This window comes from Thamnophis sirtalis, unplaced genomic scaffold (assembly GCF_051295495.1).
Source record: "Thamnophis sirtalis isolate CommonGarterSnake01/CBP01778 unplaced genomic scaffold, rThaSir2_p1.2 scaffold_3, whole genome shotgun sequence".
NCBI lineage: Eukaryota > Metazoa > Chordata > Lepidosauria > Squamata > Natricidae > Thamnophis > Thamnophis sirtalis.
The window spans coordinates 20,469,952-20,496,078 of NW_028261383.1; the positions used below are offsets into that span (position 1 = coordinate 20,469,952).

The window sequence follows — 26,127 nt, forward strand, 5'->3', positions numbered from 1 at the left end:
CAGCAAATGGGAAGGGTGGGGAGCACCCATCCCCAAGAGGCAGCTGGGACTTTCCTCCCCACTCCAACTGGCACAGGTGATCTCAATGTAAGGAACGTAGAGCTGGCCATGCCCGCACAGGGCTACCACAATGCTAATGCCCCCCCCCCCAATGAAATGGAGCTTGACACCCATTTTGTACAACAATCTACATTTATTCAAATAGTCATGTCATCTTCTGGAACATCGACATAACTCTCCAAACCCCAAATTTAGCGCCATTCTATTTTTAATGTAGTCATTGATTTCCATGTGCAAATGGTCCTTGAATGGCTTGTTTATTACAATATCAAGTCGGGAGATAGGCAGTCATTCCTGCTGGAATCATTATTTGACCTATTCTTCTCTCTGCCAGGAAGTTCTTCATATTTTTAGCACGATGAGCGCTGGCTGAATCGCAGACTAGCAGAGCTCTTTGGCCACCTCGCAAAACAAGTGGCAGCATTAAATCGACCCACTTCCTTACAACGGCTTTCTCGATTTCAAGAACATAAATGCCTGAAATGTCCAATCCTCTCTTTCTTGCCCTTAGTGACTAGAGGTGAGGCTTTCTTTTCATCCAGACAAATTGCCAAAACACGTGCACTTTCACAACCAGTAGAGTGAATGTAGATTGACGAGGCACCCCGCCGATCAATTATCATTGCAGCTTCATCCACAGCAATCAAGTTGGAGAGTTGGTACTTAGAAAAGTTGATGCCATCAACACAGGACTTTTTTTAAAAAAAATAGTTTTTATTAAACATTATTACCTTTAAAAACAGAAAGAAAAACACAACAACATAAGAAAAGACAACACATACATAACAATATAAAGTAAATATACAGCCTTTTGTATCGGCATTCATTAGTTATACATTTTTAAAGAGTAAAACATACAAATACAATTTTAAACATACAACCCCCCCTCCCCTCCCCCCCCCGCGGTGACAGTCATTCACAGCCCAACTTTTTTCTTTCCTTCCTAATTGTTAGGTCTCTAAGCCACATCTTCTCATTACAAAGTTCAGGGATCTATTACAATACCCATGTTCACTTTTAACTTTCCCCATTTTAAGTCCCTGCTGTTCTCCTTGTCGCCCACATATACCATAAGTTCCAGCTAAGATAATGTTCCGTTTCTCCTTTGTCCCTCAGCCAACCCGTCATTCTGTCCATTTCTGCACATTCATAGATCTTTTTAATTATAGCATCTTCCGAACACAGGACTTGAATGCTTATGTTTAATAAGTTCAGTATCTTCCAGCTTGAATGGTGCTATCTTCTTAGAGACAGTTTATATCGATGAAGGAAGTTATCCAGCCAGTGTTTAGAGGCTTTGAATTCTTCTGGGGATATTCCTAACTGTAGTGCCTTTGCAAGGGCAAATGCTTGGATATCAGCCCTGCGTATAACTAAACCCTGTGCTCTCCTGTCAGCAATCCATTCACAGATGATGTCTTCCAGCTCAGGAAAGAATGGTTGGCGACCTGATCCACACTTACGCTTCTTAGCATTTCCCTCGAATACCTGTTGACTGAAATTATCATACTTTGTTCGCCATTTTTGGACTATTCGGAGATCCAACTTCTTCTCTTTGCAGAAAGTCGCAAGATTCTTGCCCCGAGAATCCTCCACGATTCCTTTCTTGAACTCGATGGAATAGCTCCTTCTTTTTGCACTCATCTTGCCTAGGGGGTCAAAATATTATTCCATTTAAATCTATCATTAAATCAGGGGTGTCAAACTCCATTTCATTGAGGGCCGCATCAGCATTGTGGTTACCCTGGGGAGGGGGCAGGTGGGTGTGGCCAGCTTGAAGTCACTCATGTCAGGGTCGCCTGTGGGAGCCCAGGTGGGGGTGGAGCAGGAAGTCCCAGCTCCCCCTTGGGAATGGGAGCTCCCTGAACTTTACATTTGCTGGGGCAGTCATGGGTGATGCCTCCCCCGGCCCGGCAGTTACAGGATTCGGATTCACCTGCACTGTGTTGGCTGTGCAGCCCCAGAGTGCGCCAGCCAAAGGATTGGCAGGCTGCCGCTGCACTAGACACCTGTGACTCATCATATCCCCTGTGCCTGCCAGGGTGCCTGGACAGGCTGGGCCACTGGAGTCACCCTCTTGCCATCTCCAGAGCAGCCCCACTAGCCAGATATGAGCCCATTGTGGGCTGGTTTTGGCACACGAGCCTTGTGTTTGACATGTCTGGTCTGGCTGATTATCTTACATAGGGCTTACCATATTTTTGGAGTATAAGACGCACCTTTCTCCCCCCCTAACAGAGCATCTTATAAACCACAAATGGGGGTGTTTTGTCTTCCCCCACCCCCCAGAACCACTCTGCAGATTTCAGCAGGTCTGGGGGAAGGGAAAAATGCCCCTATTTTGGTGAAAAACAGGAGCATTTTTCCCCAGCCCTGCTGAACCCTGCAGAGTGCTTCTGGGGGCCAGGGAGGACAAAAACTTTTTTTTCTTACTTACCTCTTCGAAATCTTGGTGTGTCTTATACACCGATGCGCCTTATAGTCTGTAAAATACAGTATTTTTGGACCAGTCTCTCTCAGCCCAGCCCATGTCACAGGGTTTTGTTGTACAGAAAATACAGGAAGAGGAAGGAGTATTGGGGATGTCTGCTGCTTTGTGTTATTTACAAAAAATAATAAAGACAGTTTATAAATAAAAAGTGATATAATATCTAAGCCCCCTTCCCCCATATCTTCTCTACGTTTCGAACCCAGATAGGGATTATTACCCAGGGAAGTAAAATTCCGGATAGTCTCTAGCATGACTTCTCCATGCAGTGCTTTTTGGTCAGCATCCAGTTGAGACCACTCCTCCTCAGAGAAATACACGGCCACTTCCTCAAAGGACAAAACATCCTAAACAAGAAGACAAGTTTTCCTATTAATAGAAAATTAATTTGGCATTTCTCTTTCCCCAATTCAAAGAGAGAGATCCAGTGAACAAAATGGGCATCTTCTGCAGAATTTAAAATGAGATCACCCAGTTTCTGGCTGACGGCACAACTGAAACATATTTGATCAAGTTAGAAGGACTTGAAATGTCTTTTAATGAAGCCAACTAAAATGGTTTTCTTGGTCAATTAATTGTTGTCTTAAACCTAATACTTATCAATGGTTCCAATTCCTCCTAGGGTGGGGAGGACATATAAGAAACCCCTGACATCTTTGCCAATCTCTAAGTTCCATGATGGCAAACCTATTGTACGCATGCCACAGGTGGCACTCGGAGCCATATCTGAGGGCACACGAGGCCAGCTCATTTTCAGCCTTCCAGAGAGCGTGAGGAGACCATTATCGCCCTCCCCAGGCTTTAGAAAGCCTCCTGAAGCCTGTGGATGGTGAAAAACAAGCCCAATGGAAGTTCGGAAATGAACTTCCGGTAGGCCTGTTGGGCCATTTTTCACCCTCCCCAGGCTCCAGGAAAGCCACCTTAAGCCTGGAAGTCGAAAAATGGGCTGTTTCGGCTTCCAGGAGACTCTTTTCACCTCCTGAAGCCTAGGGAAGGCGAAAAATGGACCTACCAAGCCCACCGGAAGTTGGGAAACAAGCCGTTTCCAGTCCACAGAGGGTTGTCGGGGACGTGGCACAACAAAACCGCGCTCGACTAAGCCGCGCCCGATTAAACCGCGTCGCTGACGTCATCAACAGGGCGACAACAGCGAGCGCGGAGAAAGAAGGGCGCTTTAAATAGCGCTTTGAAAGCAAGCCGATTCAACTTAAGGTAAGGGTTAGGTTTAGGGTTAGGTTTAGGGTTAGGTTAAGGGTTAGGGTTAGGGTTAGGGTTAGGGTTAGGTTTAGGGTTAGGATTAGGTTTAGGGTTAAGATTAGGTTTAGGGTTAGGTTTAGGGTTAGGTTTAGGATTAGGTTTAGGGGGGTTAGGTTTAGGGGTTAATTTTAGGTTTAGCGTTTACAGCGTGCTTCTGTCTCCGCGCTGTTGTCGCCCTGTTGATGACGTCAGCTACGCGGTTTAGTCGAGCGCGGTTTAGTCGAATGCGGTTCTGTGGTGGAACCGTCGGGGAGCTCATTTTCGCCCTCCCCAGGCTCCAAAAAAGCCATGTATGCATGGGGGGGCAGCGGGGGGGAGGGAGTTGCACACGGATGCACAGGTGGGCACATAGGGGGCATTTAATTACGGGTGTGGCCAGGCACAAACGCACTTTTGGCACTGGAGGGAAATAAGATTTGCCATCACTGGCTCAGTTTATTCACTGAGGGGCCAACCCTTACTCCCATTCCACACCTTCATGTAAATGTTGGAGAGCTTGTAAGGGTATCTGAGAATGACCCTGGGAGAGCAAAAAAAGATCTGAGACAACATCTGGTCAACTAAATCTGAGCCTGAAACAGGAGGGTGAAGAAAGCTCACCAGAAGGAACAGATAGCTTAATTTCAGTGTGAATTTACAATGACCTGCTCTAAAATTTGCCCTGCATAGAAACAGCAATATTATACATTAAATCCCGGAACACAATGAAAGTCACCCAAGTTTCATGGACCTTTCCAATATTTCTTCTCCTACCTGTGGTAGAGTTTCAGCCACTCTTTCAGCTTCAACAGAAAGAAGTGATTCTAAAAATATTGAGGACAGCTTTCTATTATCTGTGAGACAAAAAAAAAAATGGTAGAAGCAAATTATTATAAAGAAACAGCCAGAAACAAGATTCCACTCAAGACAAGCAAAAGAGCTGGCAGGACGTCCAACCCTCACATCACATGGAAAGAGCCTCTCCTACCTGGCATCACAACTTGACTTTGATCTTTCTGGAGGCTCTCCCTTAACTGCAGGTCTTGAGAGGGTTTGGATGAATCTTCCCTCTCCTCGGGATACTCAGTCACAGCTTCTAAAGACTTCTAGAAATGATGTGACACGATAAAGGAGGGAAGAGTACAGAGATAGAAATGAATTATCATATTGCACTCTCAATCTAGCAGACCCCAATGTCCATCACTGAATTTGGAAAGTGAGAATAGAGGTCTTAGGAGTTCATAATCCCAGGAAATTCTACCAGAGAGACATTGACAAATTCAATTACAACTGCCACAATTACATTCTCACACCTGCAACTCTCCTTGCATCTTCTCAGACTCCTGGGTCAGCAAGAAGCCTTCGGCCAGGGCCACCGCCTGGGAACTGGTCTCCGCTCCACACTCCCGCACCCATTGTTCCATCTCTGGGGGAAGGACGGCCAGGAACTGATCCAGGAGCACCAGCTCCATCATCTGAGCCTTGGTGTGTTTTTCTGGCTGCAGCCATTGATGGCAAAGGTAGTGAAGATGATTGTAAACATCTCGGGGACTCTTCCCCTCCTGGAATTGCACTTTTCTGAAGTGAAAGAATTGGAGCTCCGAACTGCTGGCTGCTTCTTCTTGGCTCTTCTGCCCAGGACTTGCCCCATTCTTCCCACAACCCCAAGGTTGAGCAGCTGGATGGCCTTTTCCAGCTCCTGCATCTGCTGAGTGTTGCCTCTTCATTTCCTCTCTGCTCTCTAATCCAGCACCAAAATGGATCCATGTATTTCTACAGGTCTTACTAATCACAAAATCTCCTGAGGCCATTCTGCTCTCTTTCCTCACAGGCTACTTCAGTCTCCAAAGGAACCAGGTATGATTTCCAACTTATCTGAAATGGAAAAAAAAGGTGTTCAATAGGACAACACCTTTGAATATTGAGCATCCTCCTACCGCTCAAAAAAAAATCAAAATAAGAAATTAAGTTGTGCCCAGTAATGATTGGAAGAAGGGGAGGGGTCTTATTAGAAAGACTGGCTACTGCAGTAAATTCTGGAATGCCCTTCTAGATCAGCTGCTGTCGAGGACTCCAAATATTGGATAAATTCATTTAGAAATGTTTTGGATTTCTATTGCCTGCAATCTCAGCACAATCCAAATCATATATGTTTGAGGTTACAAAGAGCAACTGGGATGAGTGAATTGAATAACTAAATCAATCAACATTTGAATTTCTATTAAAACTTTAGCCAGCAGAATCCCATGAACCTCTTGCCCAAACCCTTAAGGAAACGCCAGATGCCAGAATAAACTGTCATCCAATGCATTACTATGTAGGAAATTAGCACTCCCCCGCCCCTTGAAAAATGAAATATCCTAGGAAATATTGAAAAGGCAGAATATTACATATCTCTGGATTAGAAATGGAGAAATATGTTTTTAGGCAGGAAACAGACTCACTCTTAATAGCCCCCACTTTTCTTAATGGGCCATTAAAATGCCCAAGAAAGTGTATTCTACATAACAAAGGGTTTCCTCCCTTCAGCTCCAGGATGATGGGATTAAGACATGATAGTATTAACCCTTTACCCATCTCACCACAGGGCACCTGGGAAGAAGCAATGCTCAACCAAACTTGGACTCAAGACAGCCTACAGAGTTGCCCCTGCATGGTCCCATGGGAGTCTGATAACCAATAAGAATATTTTTCTTACACAGGAACAGGAAACAGAGAGATGGGGCCGAACAGAGTATTTAAAAAACCCAGCAAGCCCTTTTTAGCTCTCTTCTTCACCCAACATAGAAGCACCTGGTCTACCTTTTCTGTTCAGGAGCTCAAGCCATGTGTTTCTGTCCACCATCAAGCCATCTTTCCAAGCAGCCTCCATGTCTCCAGTGTCTTTTCCCCCACTTGGAGCTGATCCTAGGAGGACATTTCTTCCAACAACTAACACCTGAATAAATAAACCAGCTCTTAACATTATCTGGTTTATAAATAAACCAGCGTTAACATTATCTTTTAAATCGGGAACATCCTAGAAACCTATTTCCCAGGTTTAGCCTAATGAATCCAGTATTTTTCAAACTTGGCCAATTGACGATGTCTGCATCCAGCTCCCAAACCTTATAGTGGGCAAACTGGACTAAAACGCTAGCCTAATCGAACACATTGTGCGAATGATGAACCTCATTCCCGAGCGCGCCTCCATCCTGCAACATCTTCCTTATTTACCTGTCGGCAGAGCCACCAAGAGATGGTGGGGAAAGGGGGAAACCGAGTTGAAGTCCTTGCACACCTTACGCGCAACGCCTTGCACCCGGACTTACAGTCTTGCATGCAATGCCAGCCGGAGGGATTCCGATCGCTCACTTCTCTCGCCTAGGAAAGAGAAGGCGAGGGAAACCCCTTCTGAAAACGGGGCCAAGAAATTTGCAAGAAACGCTCCAGGAGTCAAGGCTGATTTGGAAGCACAACTCTCTGTTTTGCAAAGCCGACCTCTCCCTCCCTGCAGAGGTTTTCCCGTGGAAACGGAGGGCAAACGGCTCTCTCCTTTCTGGCCATCCTCGTTTCTCCCAATGCGGCGGGTCCTTAGCTTTGCCTCCCGCCCTACCTGGCTCGTGCATGCAAAGGGACCGACCGCCGGAAAACCTGGGAGCCCGGGCTCCCCTCTTCTCACAACTCCGAACCTGATGAACTTTTCCTTCTTTCCATGCACGGTTCCACCGCCAAAGAAAAGCCCGCCACTCGTTGAACTCTGAGTCAGGTGTGCATCTCTGCATCCACTAAAGGTTTCCCTGCAGCCTCTGCAAAGGCTCAGCCTAAGGCTCACAGCGGGGGGAAGCAGAGTAGGACGCGGTATGGAAAGGGTTAATGCCCGCCCCGTCTTTTGCCCCGGGCAGCACGTGTCTCCCTCCAGCTGTGAGAAAGAGCGCATGCTCAGTCCCCTCTGTCATTGGACGGGGGCCGAGGGGTGGTCGGTTTTTCCAAAGGCTGCTGGCGTGGATCTTGCGAGCAATCCTGAGCAACGGGGGGTGGGGAGCGGGGCTGTCGGGCAGAGAGATATCCTGTTGCATGCGAGCCTGGGATAATGGGCATTGGAGTAGAAGGAAAGATTCTGTCTAAGATTGCCTATCTAGAAAGGAAGTGGCATCGGGTCAAGTTAGAATAGAATAGAATTCTTTATTGGCCAAGTGTGATTGGACACGCAAGAAATTTGTCTTTGGTGGATATATTCTCAGCGTACATAAAGAAAAAGAAAAATACATTCATCAAGAATCATCACATTCTTCGGGTTACTAATAGAGTTACACTTAGTGATAGTCATAGGTTACTAATAAGCAATCAAATTATACTAGGAAACATAAAACAATATAAATTTTATTTATATTTATATTTCTTTTTCTTAAACAGTTTTTTATTTTTTGTTGCATATTTAAAATTCATTTGTAAACCGAGTCTGGTTCCTCCTTTAACATTTTCATATATACATAATTCATTTTACATTATATTTCCATTTCCCTTTTTAGCCATGTTGTTTTCTTCCCATATTTTCCCAACTTTTAATTTTTTCAATATACATAAAGCATTTCATTTTTAACCCTTTAGAAATAAACCAAATTTATCATAGCGTTTCTATTTTTTTATAACATATATCTTCAAATTCAGTATTGCATATAATCAACATTTTACTTAATAATTTACAGTTAATAATATTAAGAGTTCAATCACATCTTAATTAGCTACATACCATTACCATGAATAACATATTTTACTAATCTCCTGTTCCTACTTTCTTTTTTTTTCTCTTTTTCTTTTTTTATATGTATTATTTCTTTTCTTCTGGCTTTCTCATTTTTCAATAATTTTTTGAATTAACCTCCCCAAGATTTTTCTTTTTCGCTTCCCACTATTTCTCTCTTTATTTTTGGCTAATTTCTTTTTTAGATTCCATTTTCCTTTTTTCCTCTCTACTCTTTCTATGCCTCTGTAAATCTCAATCATATTGTCTAACTGGTTTTTATTTTTTGTTTCTTTCTCTACACTGTTAACTTTTTGTTTCTCATTTGTGTTTCTTGCCAGTTCCTCTCCTAACTCCTGTTTTTAGTGCTTTAGCAATTTTTCTGACTCTTTATTACCTTTTAATGTTGCTCACGCATCTTTTAACATTTCAAGTAATTCCTCAAACATCCCACCCTCCATGTTCAAATTTAATACCCTTTCAATATCTTTATAATTTTTCCACAGTTAATTAAGTCCTTCTTCTTGATGCTTCCACCTTTCAATACCAGGTCCCAGAATAGTCCAATCCACTTCAAAAAGTTTTTTATTTTCTTCCTCAGCCGTAGAGAAAGCAGTCAGACATAAGAAAGGGACCGCACCCTCCTTCAGCATTCTCAGTATATCTCCTCTGTGATCAAGGTGAAGTTTTAACTCCAAGGCTTTGTTTGAAATTGTTACTGTACTACTTCTCTCCAGTAGGTGCCTTTTAAAATCCCTCTATGCGATCGCGTCAATAATTTTGTCAAAAATTACCACGAACCAAACCTAAGCTCTAAATCCATACAGAAATTTTCCAAGTTTCCTCCTTTTTTTTTGTTTTCAGTTCCTCCAAATCCGATTTTATTAATCAAAATCCTCTTGGGCTTGATATTTAATCACCGATTGGTTTTTTCCCCTTTTCTTTTCCTCCCTCTGTGTTCCGGGTGACATTCAGCTGCTATTTTACGCTCCGGAAAAAAATTTTAAGCACCAAAAGGAAATTCTTTTACCCTTGCTTCAGCCATTCTTTCTCCAGTCCCAGCACTCCGTCTGTAACACCGCTCTTGCCCAAACTTATTCCGACTGCCCCGGCTCCAAAGCGGTCATTTGAAAATGGCCGCCACCCCCACTGTCGATCTTTAAAGAGGTTGTTTCTGAACTGTCATGGAGCTTGCCTCACTTCTCGCAGTCGTCCAAAATGCCTCTTCTTGTACCGCGTCCCTTCAGGACAGTTCTGGTCCGTGGACCTTTTGATAATGGTTTGCCGGCTGGGTTTTCACAGAGCTCTGCAGAGCTCGCTATTTCCCCAGCTGTTCGCGCCATGACGCTTCTGGGTTCCAAACTTCCATTGGGCCCATTTTTCACCCTCCCCAGAGGCTTTCCTGAAGCCTGGTGAGGGTGAAAACAGCCTCTGCCGACCCTCCGGAAGGCCAAAAATCAACTGGCCAGTGTGCGCATGCACGCTGGAGCTTTTGGCTCTTGTTCTAACGGATATGACTCCATAGGTTCGCCATCATGGATATGGGGGATGACAGAGATAAAGGGAGGAAATGGACAGGTTAGGAAAAGTAAAGTTTGTATTTATTTTCCTTTAATTACTTCTTTTATTACAACTTCCTTTGTCAATTTTATACCTTTGGCCACCAAAGGAAGGTTCGAAACACCAAGAGGTAACTGGCAATAATAAAAATAATCCAGAGGAAATGATCCTGATGAAAAGGAGACATCAAAAGAAAACAAGTTCCAAAATGGAGAGAAAGCTGGAATCCTTATAGAAATGTTACCTCAAAAGAAGGGCGCCATGATGGAGAAATGAATAGTGAGAGAGGGAAGTGTCACATGTGACTGGAGAAAAAGTAGAATTACAAAATAAAGAAAGGTAAACATTGAAAACTAAATACAAAGCTCAGATCCATTAAGAAAAAAGAAAAAAAGGCATAGTTTTATTTAGGTGTTCAGTAGGGAAAATGATGCAGTAAATAAGAATACTAAACTCAAGAGCTTTGGTGTAAGCAAAAGTAATATAGAGAAACGAAATGAAGAGTATGCTGGTTCGAGATTAGTCTGCCTTTGGAGGTGAAACTGCAAGAAAGAAAAAAATTGGATTGCTTAATAAAAGCATTGTGATCAAATACACATCTGCAGTTTCAGGATAGCTCCCAATATGGGCTGGTCCTGATTGGATTAACCATTCATAAGAGACACACTATCCCTGTGCTTGTCTGTGGCCAATATAATTCTCAAGAAAGGTGATGAATTTTCCTCTTTTGCATTCTGAAGGGTAAAACTAATTCAGAAATTTGAGAAAACCATTGACAGTGTGGGAATCTAAATCCTCAGATGAAAAATCCAATACAATAACAGCCTACCATCTTCAAACTGGAATCACCTCCTCAAGCAGGCCATCCCTTGGTAAGTTCAAACTACCATCCTTCTGGTTAACAACCAGATTTGCTAAGCCATTGTGCCACAGGACTTGGCATCAGTCTCCCTCAGCCTGGAGAGCCATATGTCAAGAGATTTGGTTTGGTTTTCATAGTGTGGCTCCTTTTCCCCCACTAAAAACAAAAGCTGGGATGTAAACCCAGTCTGGTGATGCTGTCTGAACATCCCAGAATGGTAAAAGTTAAAAAAAGGGCATTTGACAGCCAGAATTCAAACCCAGGTCACAGGATTGGGAACCCTGCCTGATGCCCCTAAACCACTGGCACAACTGTTGAGATTTTGTCTCGAGTTGTAAAATTTATGTCCAAGGTTTTTTTCCCCATCTGATGATGAGAAAAACTTCTGAAACCCATGTTTCAAACAGCAGTCTGAAAATACCTTAAATTTTGCTCTCTCATCCTTCACTCTGAAGAATCAGAGCTCTTTAATCCATGGTAGAAGGAGTTGAAGTTGCTGGAATCTTGGGCGAGAATGACCACATCATACTGGAATTCAATACAATGCAAACAAGCAACAGAATATAATCCAACCAGTGTCTTAAACTTTAAAAGAGCTGATTTTAACAAACTCAGAGCCTAAACACAATTTCATGGATAATAATCCTAAAGGGGAAAACAAGAAGTATGGGAAACACTGAAAAATATCATAAAAGCCCAGTCCAACCCAATGCCACTAAAAAAGAAATCCAAGAAGAAAATGGTTGCACAAAGATCTCTCTGATAAACTGAAAGACAAAAAGGATAAGTACAAAAAAATGGAAAGTGAGAGACACATAACTGAGGCAGAATATCAGCAGATAGCCTGAAGCTATAAACATGAAGTCAGGAAAGCAAAGGCTCAGAATGAACACAACGAAACACATCCAGTAAAACTAATGGCACTAATCATCTTAGATGCTCAGAAACCTTTTGACAACGTAACTTGGCAAATTATGATACATCAATTAAACTGTATGAACTTTGGAAAAGAATTTATAAATGTAACTAAGATGATATATAATAAACAAACAACTAAAGTAAAGTACACAGAGAATTTTAGTATAAAAAAGGGACAAGATAAGGATGTCCACCATTGCCTTTCTTATTTATGTTGACTTTGGAAGTTTTAAATAGGAATATCAGACAAAATTAAAGGAATGGAGATAAGACAGGAAAGATATAAACCACAAGTGTTTGTAGAATACGTGGCATTTATTGTAGAAGATCCACTAGAGACAATTCCCAAATTACTAAGGAGATAGAGGAATTTGGAGAGGTAGCAGAACATTATATTTCTCTTTGTGCCTTGGATATTTTTTTAAAAATAAAACATCTCCTCAACATCTATAAAGAGACAGAAAACTGTCTCTAAAATCCAGTACTTTTGATGAATGTTTTGAGCTCAATTCATTTCTGGAAGCAGTTGGCTCACACACCCGCCACTCACACATATGGAACTTTCCATGTGAGCCTGTCACTTGCAGACGTGGAGCTCCACAGGCATGCCCACTTGCCGCTTCTGCAGCCCAGTTCTGAACAGGCCACTGCCCAAAGGTTGGTAACCCCTGGTTTAAATAGAACCAATGACAAATTGGTGGCAATGGTGGGATCGGCTCATACTCAAGAGTAAGTACTGTGTATGAAAACAAATCATAGCTACTAAACGAAAATAATGTAGCCCTCACATACTTAGCCCAACAGAAGTATTGAGGCAACAACAAGGGTTATCAGACAACCACTAATAAAGTAGTGGGTTTTTTTTTAATCTAAAAGATACTTGGAGAATAATGTGATAATTGTGTTTGATACTTGGAATATCAGGAACAATAAAATGAAAAACAACCAGGAATATTTCTACATGTAAAGAACATCTTTGACTATTTGGACTTGGCAAAAACCACAAGCAGGATTAGGGATCCACCTTGTTCTGGTTATGCACTAGAAGGGCAATTTATGCATGCATATCTAAGAAGGTATACAATTTATTTGAATTATTACTCAAATGGTACGTGTATGAAATTTTAGACAACTATAGGCAGTCAGCAATTTACTAATTGTTCAAATTTACAGAAGCACTGAGAAAAGTAATTTATGGCCATTTTTCACACTTATGACCATTGCAACATCCCCAAGGTCACCTGATCAAATTTCAGATACTTGGCAACTGATTCGTGTAAGTTGCAGTGTCCTGGGATCATGTGATCATCTTTTATAACCTTCTGATAAGCCAAGCCAAAGGGGAAGCCAGATTCACTTCACAAGTGTTACTAACTTAACAACTATAGTGATTCACTTAACAAATGAGGCAAGAAAGCTTGTAAAATGGGGAAAAACATTTAATAACTGTCTCGCTTAGCAACACAAATTTTGGGCTGAACTGCAGTTGTATGCCGAGGACTACCTGGATTTCTCTTGAAGCTCTTTCCACAATTCTTTTATTCATATGATTTATCCTGTGTGTGTAAGTTTCTCTGGCGGGATCCTTTTACGGATCCTTTTGAGATCACAACTTTTTCTAAAGCCCTCTCCACACTGCAAACATTTATATGACTTCTATCTTGTGTGACTAAGATAATAAGCATAATCTTATTATTCCTAAATCTTACATGTCGTTTCCATTGTTTCATTTTATTTATATATGTCTTTTATTATCACCCTTCATTCCTGAACCTTCTTTCTGTCCTTTTGTATATCTTAACATATTAATATATAATTATTATTTTTCCCTATTATTTCCCCCCCTTTCTTATCGCTATAATATTCAAAGACGTGTTTTCCACCTATTTTGTTATTCATTTTTCCATAGTTAAATCAAAGTTCCATCCTTCATTACTCCATTTTTCAATCTCCTTATACAGTTTTAGTATCAATCACAATGATTTATACATTTAGGGTATTTCTATTCATCTTTTTTCCAGTTCTTCAATCCATATAATTCTATTATTAATAGACATGTTTAGATTAATATATATATTTATATATTTCACTAATCGCCCATTAAAATCTAAATTTCCACTGTTTTTTTGCACATCTTTAGCAGTATTCAAAGTCTATTTTTCCCATTCTTTATATCCATTTATATTACAATATTATCCTGATATCTATCACACTGCTAATATAATAATCCAACCTGTATAATTCTGGTATTAATAAACTTTATTGAAATATATTCATAAAAATATTATTTAACTCTATTTTCCTTTATCCTTCATCTCTTACTCGCTTTGGAACCTTTAATATTATTTTCTTTTTAGTTTTCCTTCCATATTTGTCCTTTGGGTCTTTTATTCCCTCTATTTGACTATGCAATCTAATTTTTCCTCCCACCTCTATCCTTTCAATATGGCTTCTCTTTTGTGTGGCTCCTCTCATGGCGATAAAGATGATTGCTACGAGTAAAGCTCTTTCCACACTCCATGCATTTATAAGGTCTTTCTCCTGTGTGGCTCCTCTTGTGGGAATTAAAATGACTGCTATTAGCAAAGCTCTTTCCACACTCCATGCATTGATATGGCTTCTCTCCCGTGTGGTTCCTCTTGTGGCGAAGAAGATGACTGCTCCAAGTAAAGGTCTTTTCACATTCCATGCATTTATAAGGTCTTTCTCCTGTGTGGATCCTCTTGTGGCCATTAAGACGACTGCTACAACTAAACTTTTTCCCACACTCCATGCATTGATAAGGTCGTTCTCCTGAGTGAGACCTTTGATGAATTATAAGGGAGTACTTATAAGAGTAGGTACTTCCACACTCCATGCAGGTAAATCGTTTCTCTTCTGAATATGTCTTTTTATGAGAAATGGGGTGATGGGACATTTCTTCTGAAATTTAGCCAAAAAATCATCAATGTATTTCAACTGTTTTGTTGGCCAACATGAAGAATCCAAACTAAGATTATAGCAAAGACCCCTTTCCAAGTGAAATGATCCCCATATAACAGGATTGGATCACAGCCCTGATCTAATCTTTGACCTGAGTCAATTCAATGCCACAACCTCCTGAAGTGTATTGGAAACTGGATCATTCTGGGGCAGCAACATACCCAGCATCTCCCAACTTCAATAAGAGTCTCATTTCCACTTGTCTGCAGAGCAGAATCTTTGAAAGCCAAGGGGAATTTCTGGATGGCAATACCTCCCCACCCTAAACTTAGGCTAATGCCAAACTCGGTACACAAGTGGGCATATCTCTAAAAATAGCAGTAGTAATAGCAATAGCAGTTAGACTTATATACCGCTTCATAGGGCTTTCAGCCCTCTCTAAGTGGTTTACAGAGTCAGCATATCGCCCCCACAGTCTGGGTCCTCATTTCACCCACCTCGGAAGGATGGAAGGCTGAGTCAACCTTGAGCCGGTGAGATTAGAACCGCTGAACTGCAGATAACAGTCAGCTGAAGTGGCCTAAAGTACTGCACCCTAACCACTGCGCCACCTCGGAACATCCCTCTGAGAGGTCATCCAGTCTTGGTTATAGCAGCTCAGGGCCATCAGGAACCCAGTGACCAGGTTCAGGAGGGAAACTGAATCCTGATAGCCAGAACTTTGATCAGTTCATTAAGGTTCTTCCTCAGCATCTCGATAATATCTTCTATGAAATGAGTATTTTGGTTTGGTTTGGTTTATTAGATTTATATGCCGCCCTTCTCCCAAGGACTCAGGGCAGCGTACAACATTAAAAGAAACACATAATACCAAAGTTTTTTATAAAATTAAATAGAATATTCCAAACAAACCCAATTAGAATTGACAATAACATTTTTTAAAAAAAAATTATTTCATGAGCAGAAAGCATTAATGAAAACGGTTTTCTTAACGTAAAGAGCCAGGCTATGCAGTTTTTCATTTTTTCTTTGAATAATTTTCCTTCTCCCATAAAGTCAGTTCGATCAAAAGGATAAGACAACAGGCTAGGAACTAATAAATTTGCAGACATTTATAAAATTTTGTTTTCATTTTGTCATTATTGAGTACCAAGTGTAGATGAATGAGGAAAAAAATAAGTATCAACAACTGTAGAATCATTCTGCAGTATAACAAAATTCTACAAAGTGAAGTTGCTATGAATGCTTTCTGAATGCCCCACAAATAATATTCAAGCCCCTTCCCAGCCAACATTTACGCCTATGGCAGAACTGGTATCTTAACTATTTGATCAAATTGATTTTATGGAAGAAGGAAATTTATTGAAAGAAAAATTGGAAAGCTGCATAGACTGGCCTTTTTACATGAAATAAATTGTTGTTTTTTTAAAAAAAAATGCTTTCTGCTTATACAATACAAAATACTCATTTCAACAAGTGTAGAATGATGCTGCAGCATAACAACATTGAAAAAAGCCCCTTCTTTACATTCCTGAGCACCGAAATGGGTTCTTACCCAGAAAAAGCAGATTCCTGGAATTCTCCAGCATGACTTCTCTATGGAGAGCTTTTTGGTCAGCATCCAGTTGAGACCACTCCTCTTTGGAGAAATACACGGCCACATCCTCAAAAGACACAACATCCTAAACAAGGAAACAAGTTTCCCTATTAACGGATAATCCTAAGAATAATGGGATAATTTTCTTCTACTAATTCTAGGAAAGAGATCCAGTGAACAAAATTGGCATCTTCTGCAGAATTAAGATCTCACCGCTTTTGGCTGATGGCACAACTAAATCAGGTTTGATCAAGCTGGAAGTGTTTTGAGTGCCTTCCTTACGGTATAGCCAACTAAAATATTCTTGGTCTATTGATAGCTGGGTCTTCAATCCACTACTTATCAGTGATTCCCATTCTTCCTAGAATGGGCAGAGGAAAATATTGGCAACCTGACATATTTTCCAGTGCTCATTTTATCCACTGAGGGACCAATGTATCCCAACTCTGCACCTTCAGTCTTTCTCCTCCTTACCTGAAGAAGCGGTTCAGCTAATCCTTCAGCAGCTCCAGTATAAAGAGGTGATTCTAAAAACTCCAAGGACAGTTTTCTACTCTCTGTGACAAAGAGATAAACAGTGGAAGCAGATTTGTTAAAGAAAGACACTCCAATCAAGAGGAGCGAAAGAATCAACTAAATGTTGAAATCTCATATCACACAGAAAGAGCTTTTCTTACCTTGCGTAGCATCTTGACTAAGATCTTTTTGGAAGTTCCCCCTGAAGAGCAGCTCTGGAGGAGAGCTGAATGAATCTTTACCCCCCTTGGGATATTCAATCAAAGCTTCCATGGATTTCTAGACATGACGTGATACGAGAAACAAAGAGTACAGAGATAGAAATGAATTATCATAGTGTACCCTCAAACTAGCAGCCCCCAATGTCCATTGCTGAAACAGAATGAAAGAACTGCCCCAAATACATGGGAAAATAGAACAAATGTCTTTAGGCGTTAATAATCCCAGAAAATTCTGCCAGAGAGGAATTGACAAATTCAGAGAGATCCTCTTTAGAGCTGCCATGATTCTATTCTCCCACCTGCAACTCTTCTTGCATGTTTTCCTCCTCCTGGGTCAGCAAGAAGCCTTCAGCTAGGGAAACCGCCTGGGAACTAGTCTCTGCTCCACACTCCCGCACCCATTTTGACATCTCTGGGGGAAGGACAGCCAGCAATTGTTCCAGGAGCACCAGGTCCAGCATCTGAGCCTTTGTGTGTTTTTCTGGTTGAAGCCACTGACGACAAAGGTAGTGAAGCTGAGTGCAAATATCTCGGGGATGGCTCCCCTCTTGAAATCGCACTTTTCTGAAGTGACAGCACTGGACCTCTGAACTATTGGATGCCTCTTCTTGGCTGTTCTGCCCAAGACTTGCACCATTCTTCCCACAGTCCCAAGGCTGAGCAGCTGGAGGGCCTTTTCTAATTTCTGCATCTGCTGGGTGCTGTCCCTCCATCTTTTCTCTGGTCTCTAATACAGCTCCAAAATGGAAAAGATCTCCACAGGTCTTTATGTTCACAAGAGATCTGGCCAAATTTTCCAAGGCCATTCAGCTCTCTTCCCAGACAAAATACCTAAGATTTCGAGAAAAACTGGAAAATATTTCCAGCTTACCTGAAATTGAAAATAGAATAATTTGGGGTGTTCACTATTGTGATTAATTGAACTACGTAGCATCCTTATCAAGAGAGGGAAGGAATAATTAAAAAAAAGAAATTTCTATGAACCTACCAATGTCCGTGGCACGACAAAACCGCGGTCCACTAAAGTGCGCCCAATTAAAGCGCGTACCTGACGTCATCAGCAGCACGACAAATACGACCGCGGAGAAAAAAGGGCGCTTTAAAAAGCGCTTTTAAAGCAAGCTGATTCACATTAAGGTAAGGGTTAGGTTTAGAGTTAGGGTTAGGTTAAGGATTAGGTTAAGCGTTAGGGTTAGGTTTAGGGTTAGGTTAAGGGTTAGTGTTAGGTTTAGCGTTAGGTTAAGGGTTAGGTTTAGGGTTAGGTTTACGCGTTAATTTTAGCTTTACAGCTCACAGCGTGCTTTTTTCGTCACGCTGTGATGACGTCAGGTATGCGGTTTCGTCGAGCGCGCTTTAGTCGACCGCGGTTTTGTGGTGGAACCCCAATGTCAGGGGGGAATCTTATTAATTAGCTTGATCTCTCTAGATATGGGAAAAATTGCAGGGAACCCTTCAGGATGCCAATGTCTATCAAAATGCTGGAAAAATAAATATAAATGTGTTTTTGATTTCTAGTTTTAATTAACATTAAATTTTAATCTTGATGTCTTCTGTTATGTATTATGATTTTTGTTATCATTGTTCTTTCTATTTTCCCAACAGCCCTGTGAAGTAGATTGGGATGAGTTGGGATGAGCTCAAGGCTTTCATGCCAAAAGTTGGACTAGAACTTAATCTCCTGGTTTCAAGTCTAAAGCTTTCATCAATGAGCCAAATAGCTCCCTATGGCTAACTATAACTTTATTTCATATAATTTAATAGGGAGTTTAATATCATTTCTACCGCTGCATAGTTAAGAGCAACACAATCCAAACCCTAAATGTCCCAGGTCACAGAGCAATTGACATGAAGGTCTCTCTAAATCTATTTAATAACTAAATAAAGCAACTAGGGAGTTCAAAAACCAGGCTTTACAAAGGACAACTTGACAAAAAACACAGGCTTAATCATAGCGTGTGAATGATGCATCTCTCTCAATCCAAGGAGCACCTCTCTCCTACAACATCTTCCTTTTTTGGGAGAAGCAAACAGGTGACAATGGGGAAAGGCGGGAAAGCAGGAAACCGAGTTCCAGTCTTTGCACACCCAACTCCTTGCACGCGCAGATGAAGCCTTGCGTGCGAACGAAGCCAGCAGAAGGGACTCCGACCGCTCGCTTCTCTCGGTCTAGGAAGGGGGAGGCGAGCGAAATCCCTTCTGAAAACGGGGCCAAGAAGTTTGCAAAAAACTGTCCCGGAGTCAAGGCTGACTTGGAGACACAAATCCATTCTGCAAAGACGACCTCTCCTCCTCCCTCTCCCAGGCAGAGGTTTTCCCATCGAAATGGAGCGTCCTGCGATCCTGGTTTTTTTTTTTTTCCCCTGGGGGCAAAGCGAAGGGCGCGAAACTTTACTTTCTCCTGTGCCTGACTCGTGTCTGCACAGGGGCGGCAGGGGAACATGGGATCATCACCTTTCCCACCCCCCCATCCCACGATAGTAAACCTGATGAAGGTTTGCATGTCTCCAATGCGAGCCTCCAGCGCTGGAGAAAAGCCCCATCACTGCACCTTGAATCACGTCTGGATCTCGAACCATGAAAACCTCCTTGCAGCCCCTTCCTTTCCTAGAAAGACTCACCCAAAGGCTCACAGCGAAGGGGGGGGCGGAGGAGACTCGGACACCGTAAAAAGAGCGGACAACCTTTCAAGCCTTTGCTGGAAAATGCCTCGCAAAGCATGCATCTCCCTTGGTTTGGGAAAGAGACCAGCGCATGCTCAGTTCTCTTGTAACACATGGGCGGGAGGAAACTGCCCCGCTCTTCCAGGGAGCCCCCTAGAGGATCCTATGCGCATTGCGCGAAGGAAGTGGCCTCTCTGGCAAGCATCAGTTTCTAGATTTTCCATTTTTAATCTCAAAGAACCATCTCTGATATTGTGAAGACTTAAAAATCCCTTTCCTGAAGAGCAGCTTGTCTGAAGGATCTCTTAAGGATTGCCAGAAAGCATCAAAATGAGCAAAATCCTGTCAGAAATGAGAAAAGGGGATTTTGAACATGCATAGCATGGACTTCCCCTCATTCTGGCTTATTTTGTTAGAGAAATGAAGCTTTTTCAGTGCTTGATACAATCACATATTCATGGGGATGGTGCAATGCAAGGGTGTCAAACTCAATTTCTGTTGTGGTCCACCGGCAGCCTGCAGAGCTGGCAGCAGAGTCGAACAGTGAGGAGGCTGGAGAGGAACACGGGCCAGTTCTGGAGTCTGGGGAAGGCTCAGATGAGGGTTCCATGTCAGAGGCAGAGAGAGGATTAGGGCCATCTGGGAGTTATGTGCTGCCTCCGGAGCGTCGAGTCTGAAATCAGCAAAACAGGAACAAGGAAAGCCTGTTCCCGCTGTGCGCATGCGCAAACCTGCCAGAAGGCAAGAACAGCTAAGATAAAGGGGTGACTCGAGAGTAAGGCTTGGAGATGATTGGCCCCTCACATAAGACATAAAAGAGGAACAAACGGACATGAGTCTTTGAAGGAAGCGATTTTGTTCGTTCTGGTCGGTTTAAACTCTGAAGCTCCATTTGACTCTGTGTTCCATTTGGCCTTGCAAAACTAATTGGCAATTAGGTCTTTGGCAACATAAAGGTGGGTGCTTATAAGCCTTACCCTGAAAGACTGTGGCACAGTTCTGTCAGACTCTTCACAGATATGTTGTGAATCATAATTCAAAGCCGTTTTTATAAAAAGAGGGTTTTTGGGACTAAGCATGTGATTTTACTGTCTCAGGAAGCTTAGGTCAGAACAATTTCATTGAGGGCCACATCAGTATTATCGTTGCCCACAAAGGGCCAGTTACATGTAAGACTATGACAACTCAAAGAGGCTGGGTGGGTATGGCCAGGTGGCCATAGTTGGTTCAATACCATTCACTAGGTGTGGCTGACTTGGGACAGCTGGGTCAGGATGGAATAAATTGCACTGGGTAACTCAAGGTGGGGAAAATTCATTGCCTTTTTTCCCAAGCCCAGGCATGATTGTCAGTTTGCAAGCTCAGATGTTGATAAAAGTCACCAAGCTTGGATTGACGCGTGCGTGTGTGCATAGGACGACAAAGGAGATGTTCTTCTCCCAATTTCAGACATCGTTGGTGTTTGTTTCCCTGTCCGGTACTTCCTCCCAGCAAGGCAACAGGTGGAGGGACGACACTGTTGAGTGTGGAAGGGTGAAGGAGAATGTTTGCAGGGAGCAGAGTCCAACTTCTGCCTTGAAATATCTCTGGAGAGGAAGAGGAGGGGAGGAGCACTCCCCAGCTGTCCTGAACGAGAGGCTGGCCCTTTCTGAAAGGAAATCCTTGTTTCTAGTTATATGTGGTAAAGATGCTGGCTTGGTGGGGCATCCTTCCTCCTCTCCAGAGAGGCAAAAGTTGGACGTGGAGGAAAGTGATTCCTGCAAACCTTCTCCTCCTTTCACATGCAGCAGCAGCCTCTGCCTATTATGGGCCAGGCAAGACTGGATATAGGGATCCAGAGGTCTCCAGCAGAGGAAGATGAGGCCAAGATGATCACCAAAGCCTGGCCCACCAGAGGAACCTTGCCATACCTCTCAGGCCACATGGAGGACCCCTCCTGGAATACCCTCAATCAGCTGTTCCAGGCTGCTGGGATTGCCACAGTTCATTGCTGTGTCCCGTGCGCCATGTCATGTTTCAGCCTCCACATGCCCCGTTTCTGGCCTCCGCATGTCGCATTCCAGGCAGCGGAAATCAGTTCTTCCCCTGCCGCGGATGCAACGCACGGAGGCCAAAGAGGGGACATGTGGATGCCGAAAACCTGATGCACAAAGGCAGCGATTGGCAGCGATGTGCTGTGGCAATTCCCACAGCCTGGAACAGGTATAAAATGGAGCATGCAGAGGCCAAAAACAGCCAAAGGCAGGAAGTCGGCAGATGGGCAGGGCTTCAACATTTGGTGTATAAGACGCACAGCAATTTTCACCCACTTTTAGAGGGGGGAAAGGTGCGTCTTATACTCCGAAAAATAGGGTAATGGAAAACAATCAGGAATATTTCTTTTCTTTAAGAATTTTTTTTATTTTTTATTCTCTTACATACCATTTTAAGTATACATTCACATAATTGTTATCCTTTTTTATATTTATCATTCTTATATTTCTATGTTTAGAGAAGGCTTTTGTCTATTTGGACTTAGCATAACCACAAGCAGGATTAGGTATCCACTGTTCTGGTTTGCACCAGAAAGGCAATTTATGCATGCATGTTTAAGAAGAGCTAGTTTATTTGGACTATTACTCAAATGGCCCTTGCATATTTTAGACAACTATATGTAGTCCTTGATTTACTACAGTTCATATAGCGATTATTCAAAGTTATAGAAGCTCTGAAAATGTGACTCATGACCATTTTTCAGACTTATGACTGTTGCAACATCCCAATAGTTAACTGATCAAATTTCAGATGCTTGGCAACTGATGCATAACAGCTGGAATGTCCCGGATCATGTGATCATCTTTTGTGAGCTTCTGACAAGCAAATCCAATGGGGAAGCTAGGTTCATTTCATAACATTATTACTAACTTAACAACTACAATGATTCACTTAACAAATGTGGCAAGAAAAGTCATAAAACTGGGTAAAACATACTTAATAACAGTCTCACTTAGGAACAGAAATTTGGGGCTCAACTGCAGTAATACGTTGAGGACTACCTGCATTTCTATTGAAGCTCTTTCCATAATTCCTTTATTGATGTGATTTCTCCCATGTGTGGATGCTTCTATGGAGAGTAAAAGCATTACTCCTTACAAAGCTCGTCCCTCACTCCACGCATTCATATGGTTTTTTTCTCCTGTATGGATCTTTTTATGGGAAGTGAGATCACAATTGTTTCTAAACCCCTCTCCACATTCCAAACATTTTATGGCTTCTCTCCTGTGTGGACTCTCTTGTGGGAATTAAGATGAGTACTACGAGTAAAGCTCTTTCCACACTCCATGCATTTATAATGTCTTTCTCTTGTGTGGGTCCTTTTGTGCGATTTAAGATCATTACTACGAGTAAAGCCCTTTCCACACTCCATGCATTTATAAGGTCTTTCTCCTGTGTGGATTCTCTTGTGGGAATTAAGACTACTACTATAAGTAAAGGTCTTTCCACACACCATGCATATATAAGGTCTTTCTCCTTTGTGATTCCTTTTATGGGTTGTAAAAGAAAGATAATAACAGAAAGTCTTGCCACACTCTATGCATTGATAGGGTTTATCTCCTGTATGGATCCTTTTGTGGGTATTAAGATTACCACTCTTCCTAAAACCCTTTCCACACTCCATGCATTGATACGGCTTCTCTCCTGTGTGGATCAAATTGTGGGATTTCAGACTACTGCTAGAAGTAAAGGTTTTTCCACACTCCATACATTTATAAGGTTTTTCTCCTCTGTGATTCCTTTGATGGATTCTAAGAGTCTTAGAATAACAGAAGGCCTCATCACACTCCACGCATTGATATGGTTTCTCTCCTGTGTGGATCCTCTTGTGGGTATTCAGACTACTGCTACATCTAAAAGTCTTTCCACACTCCATGCATTTATAAGGTCGTTCTCCTTTGTGAATCCCTTCATGTCTTCTACGAGAATAATTATCACAGAAGGTCTTTCCACACTCCATGCAGGTATTTGATTTCTCTTCTGAATGTGCCTTTTTCTCTGTATGAATTGTTTTATAGTGAATCAGAGCACTCTTCTTCCTAAAATCTTTTCTACACTCCATGCATTGATATGGGTTCTCTCCTGGGTGGATCCTCTTGTGGGAATTAAGACCATTACTACGAGGAAAGCTCTTTCCACACTCCATGCAGGTAAATCGTTTCTCTTCTGAATGTGCAATTTTATGAGAAATGAGATGATCGGATTTAATAAACCAATTTCCACACTTCATGGATTTATATAAACTTAAGACTAATGCCAAACTCAGTACACAAGGGCACATCTCTAAGAAGGGAACATCCCTCTCAGGGCTCATCTGGTCTTGGTTATAGCAGCTCAGGACTATCAAGAACCCAGTAACCAGGTTCAGGAGAAAATACCGAATCCTGGTAGGCAGAACCTGGCTCAAGAGAGGCCATACCATCCCTGCATGGAGACTGTCCCTCAGAGTCTTGCTAATATCTTTTATGAAATGAATATTATGTTTTATAAGCAGAAAGCATTTTTAGAAAATATGTAAAAAGCCAGGTAATGAAGTTTTCCAATTTTTCTTTCAATAAATTTCCTTCTTCCATAAAATCAGTTTGGTCAAATGGTTAAGACACCAGGCTAGAAACTGGGTGACTCTGAGTACTAGTTCTGCCATAAGAATGAATGCTGGCTGGGTGACTTTGGGCCAATCTTTCTCAGCTCAACCCATCTCACAGGGTTCGGAAAACAGCAGAAAGGGGGAATATTGGATATGTCATAGTACCCTAATTATTTACAAAAAAATAAAAGAGGCATATAGAGTGCATTCAGAACGTATTCCGACTCCCTTCACATTTGTCAATTTTATTATAGTATACCTGATTCTATAATTGTTGAAAATCATTTTTTCCTCATTAATCTACACTCAGTACCCCATGATGACAAAGTAAAAACAGAATTTTAGAAATGTCTGTAAGTTTATTTAAAAGAAATAACTGAAATATCACATTAACGTAAGTATTCAGACTCTTTACAACGTTTGAAATTTAGTTCAGGTGCCTCCCATTTCTCATGTTTGTTGCTGACATGTTTCTGTGCCATGATTGGAGTTCACCTGTGGTCAATTCAATTGATTGGATGGGATTGGAAAGACACACAGCTCTCCATAGAAGGCCTCACAGCTGGCAGTGCATGGTGAGGCAGACCAAAAGCCACTAGGACAAAAGAACTGCTTGCAGAGCTCAGAGACAGGATTATTGCAAAGGAACAGATCTGGGGAATGCTACCATAAAATTTCTGCTGCACTAAAGGTTCCTAAGAGCAAAATGGACCCCATAATTCTCAAATGGAAGACGTTTGGCCCCACCAGGACTCTTCAACAGCTGGTTGCCCAGTCAAAATGAGCAATTGGGGTAGAATGGCCTTAGTAAGAGAGGTGACTGAGAACCCAATAGTCATTCTGACTGAGCTCCAGAAATTCTGGTTGGAGACAACCATCACTACAGCCCTCCAGTGATCTGGGATTTATGGCATATTGGCTAGAAGGATGTCTTTTCTCAGTGCGTAACCCATGAAAGCCCACTTGGAGTTTCAAAAAAGCACTTGAAGGACTCTCAGACTGTAGTAAGTAAGATTCCCTGGTCTGATGAAACCAAGATTGACCTGTTGACCTCAATTCTAAACATTATGTCTGGAGGAAACCACCCATCACCTGCCCAATACCATCCCAACAGTGAAGCCTGATGGTTGGCAGCATCATGCTGTAGGAGTGTTTTTCAGCAGCAGAAACTGGGAGACTGGTCATGGGTGACGGAAAGCTGAATGGAGCAATATAGAGATATCCTCAATGAAAATATGTACAACACAGTGCTCAGGACCTGAGACTGGGGTAAAGATTCACTTTCCTACGTGACAACCATACAACAAACAGCCAAAACACAGGAGTGGTTTAGGAACAACTCTGTGAATGTCCTAGAGTGGCCCACCCAGAGCCATACTTCAACCTTTTTTAACATCTCTAGAGGGACCTGAAAATGACTCTCAAACGATGGTCACCATCCAATCTGACTGAGCTTCTGTGGATTTGGAAGGAAGAATGGCGGAAAATCCCCCAATCCAGGTGCGTAAAACTTGTCATCTCATACCCAAAAAGACTGGAGGCTTCAATTGCTGCCAAAGGTGCTTCAAAAAGTACTGAGTGAAGGCTCTGAATACTTACTTCAATGTGATATTTCAGTTTTTTCTTTTTAATAAATTTACAGACATTTCTAAAATTCTATTTTTACTTTGTCATTATCAGGAACTGAGTGCAGATAAATGAGGAAAAAAATGAATTTCAACGACTGTGGAATCAGCCTGCAGC

The 26,127-nt window shown here is 42.0% G+C and overlaps 1 protein-coding gene and 1 pseudogene across 1 annotated transcript in view; both read right to left on the bottom strand.

Annotated features, from left to right (window-relative positions):
- The window catches only part of LOC148047432 (uncharacterized), a 52,166-nt gene that overhangs the window by 23,982 nt on the left and 2,057 nt on the right, over window positions 1–26,127 (bottom strand). Inside the window, exons 4-8 of the mRNA XM_087711394.1 lie at window positions 17,044–17,161; window positions 16,841–16,923; window positions 16,325–16,451; window positions 14,344–14,769; window positions 1,549–1,555 (exon numbers count right to left, since the gene is read on the bottom strand). Of these exons, the coding sequence (XP_087567520.1) occupies window positions 1,549–1,555; window positions 14,344–14,769; window positions 16,325–16,451; window positions 16,841–16,923; window positions 17,044–17,161 (761 nt within the window). The remainder of the gene's footprint in view (window positions 1–1,548; window positions 1,556–14,343; window positions 14,770–16,324; window positions 16,452–16,840; window positions 16,924–17,043; window positions 17,162–26,127) is intronic.
- Window positions 20,521–24,557, bottom strand: LOC148047435 (uncharacterized; annotated as a pseudogene).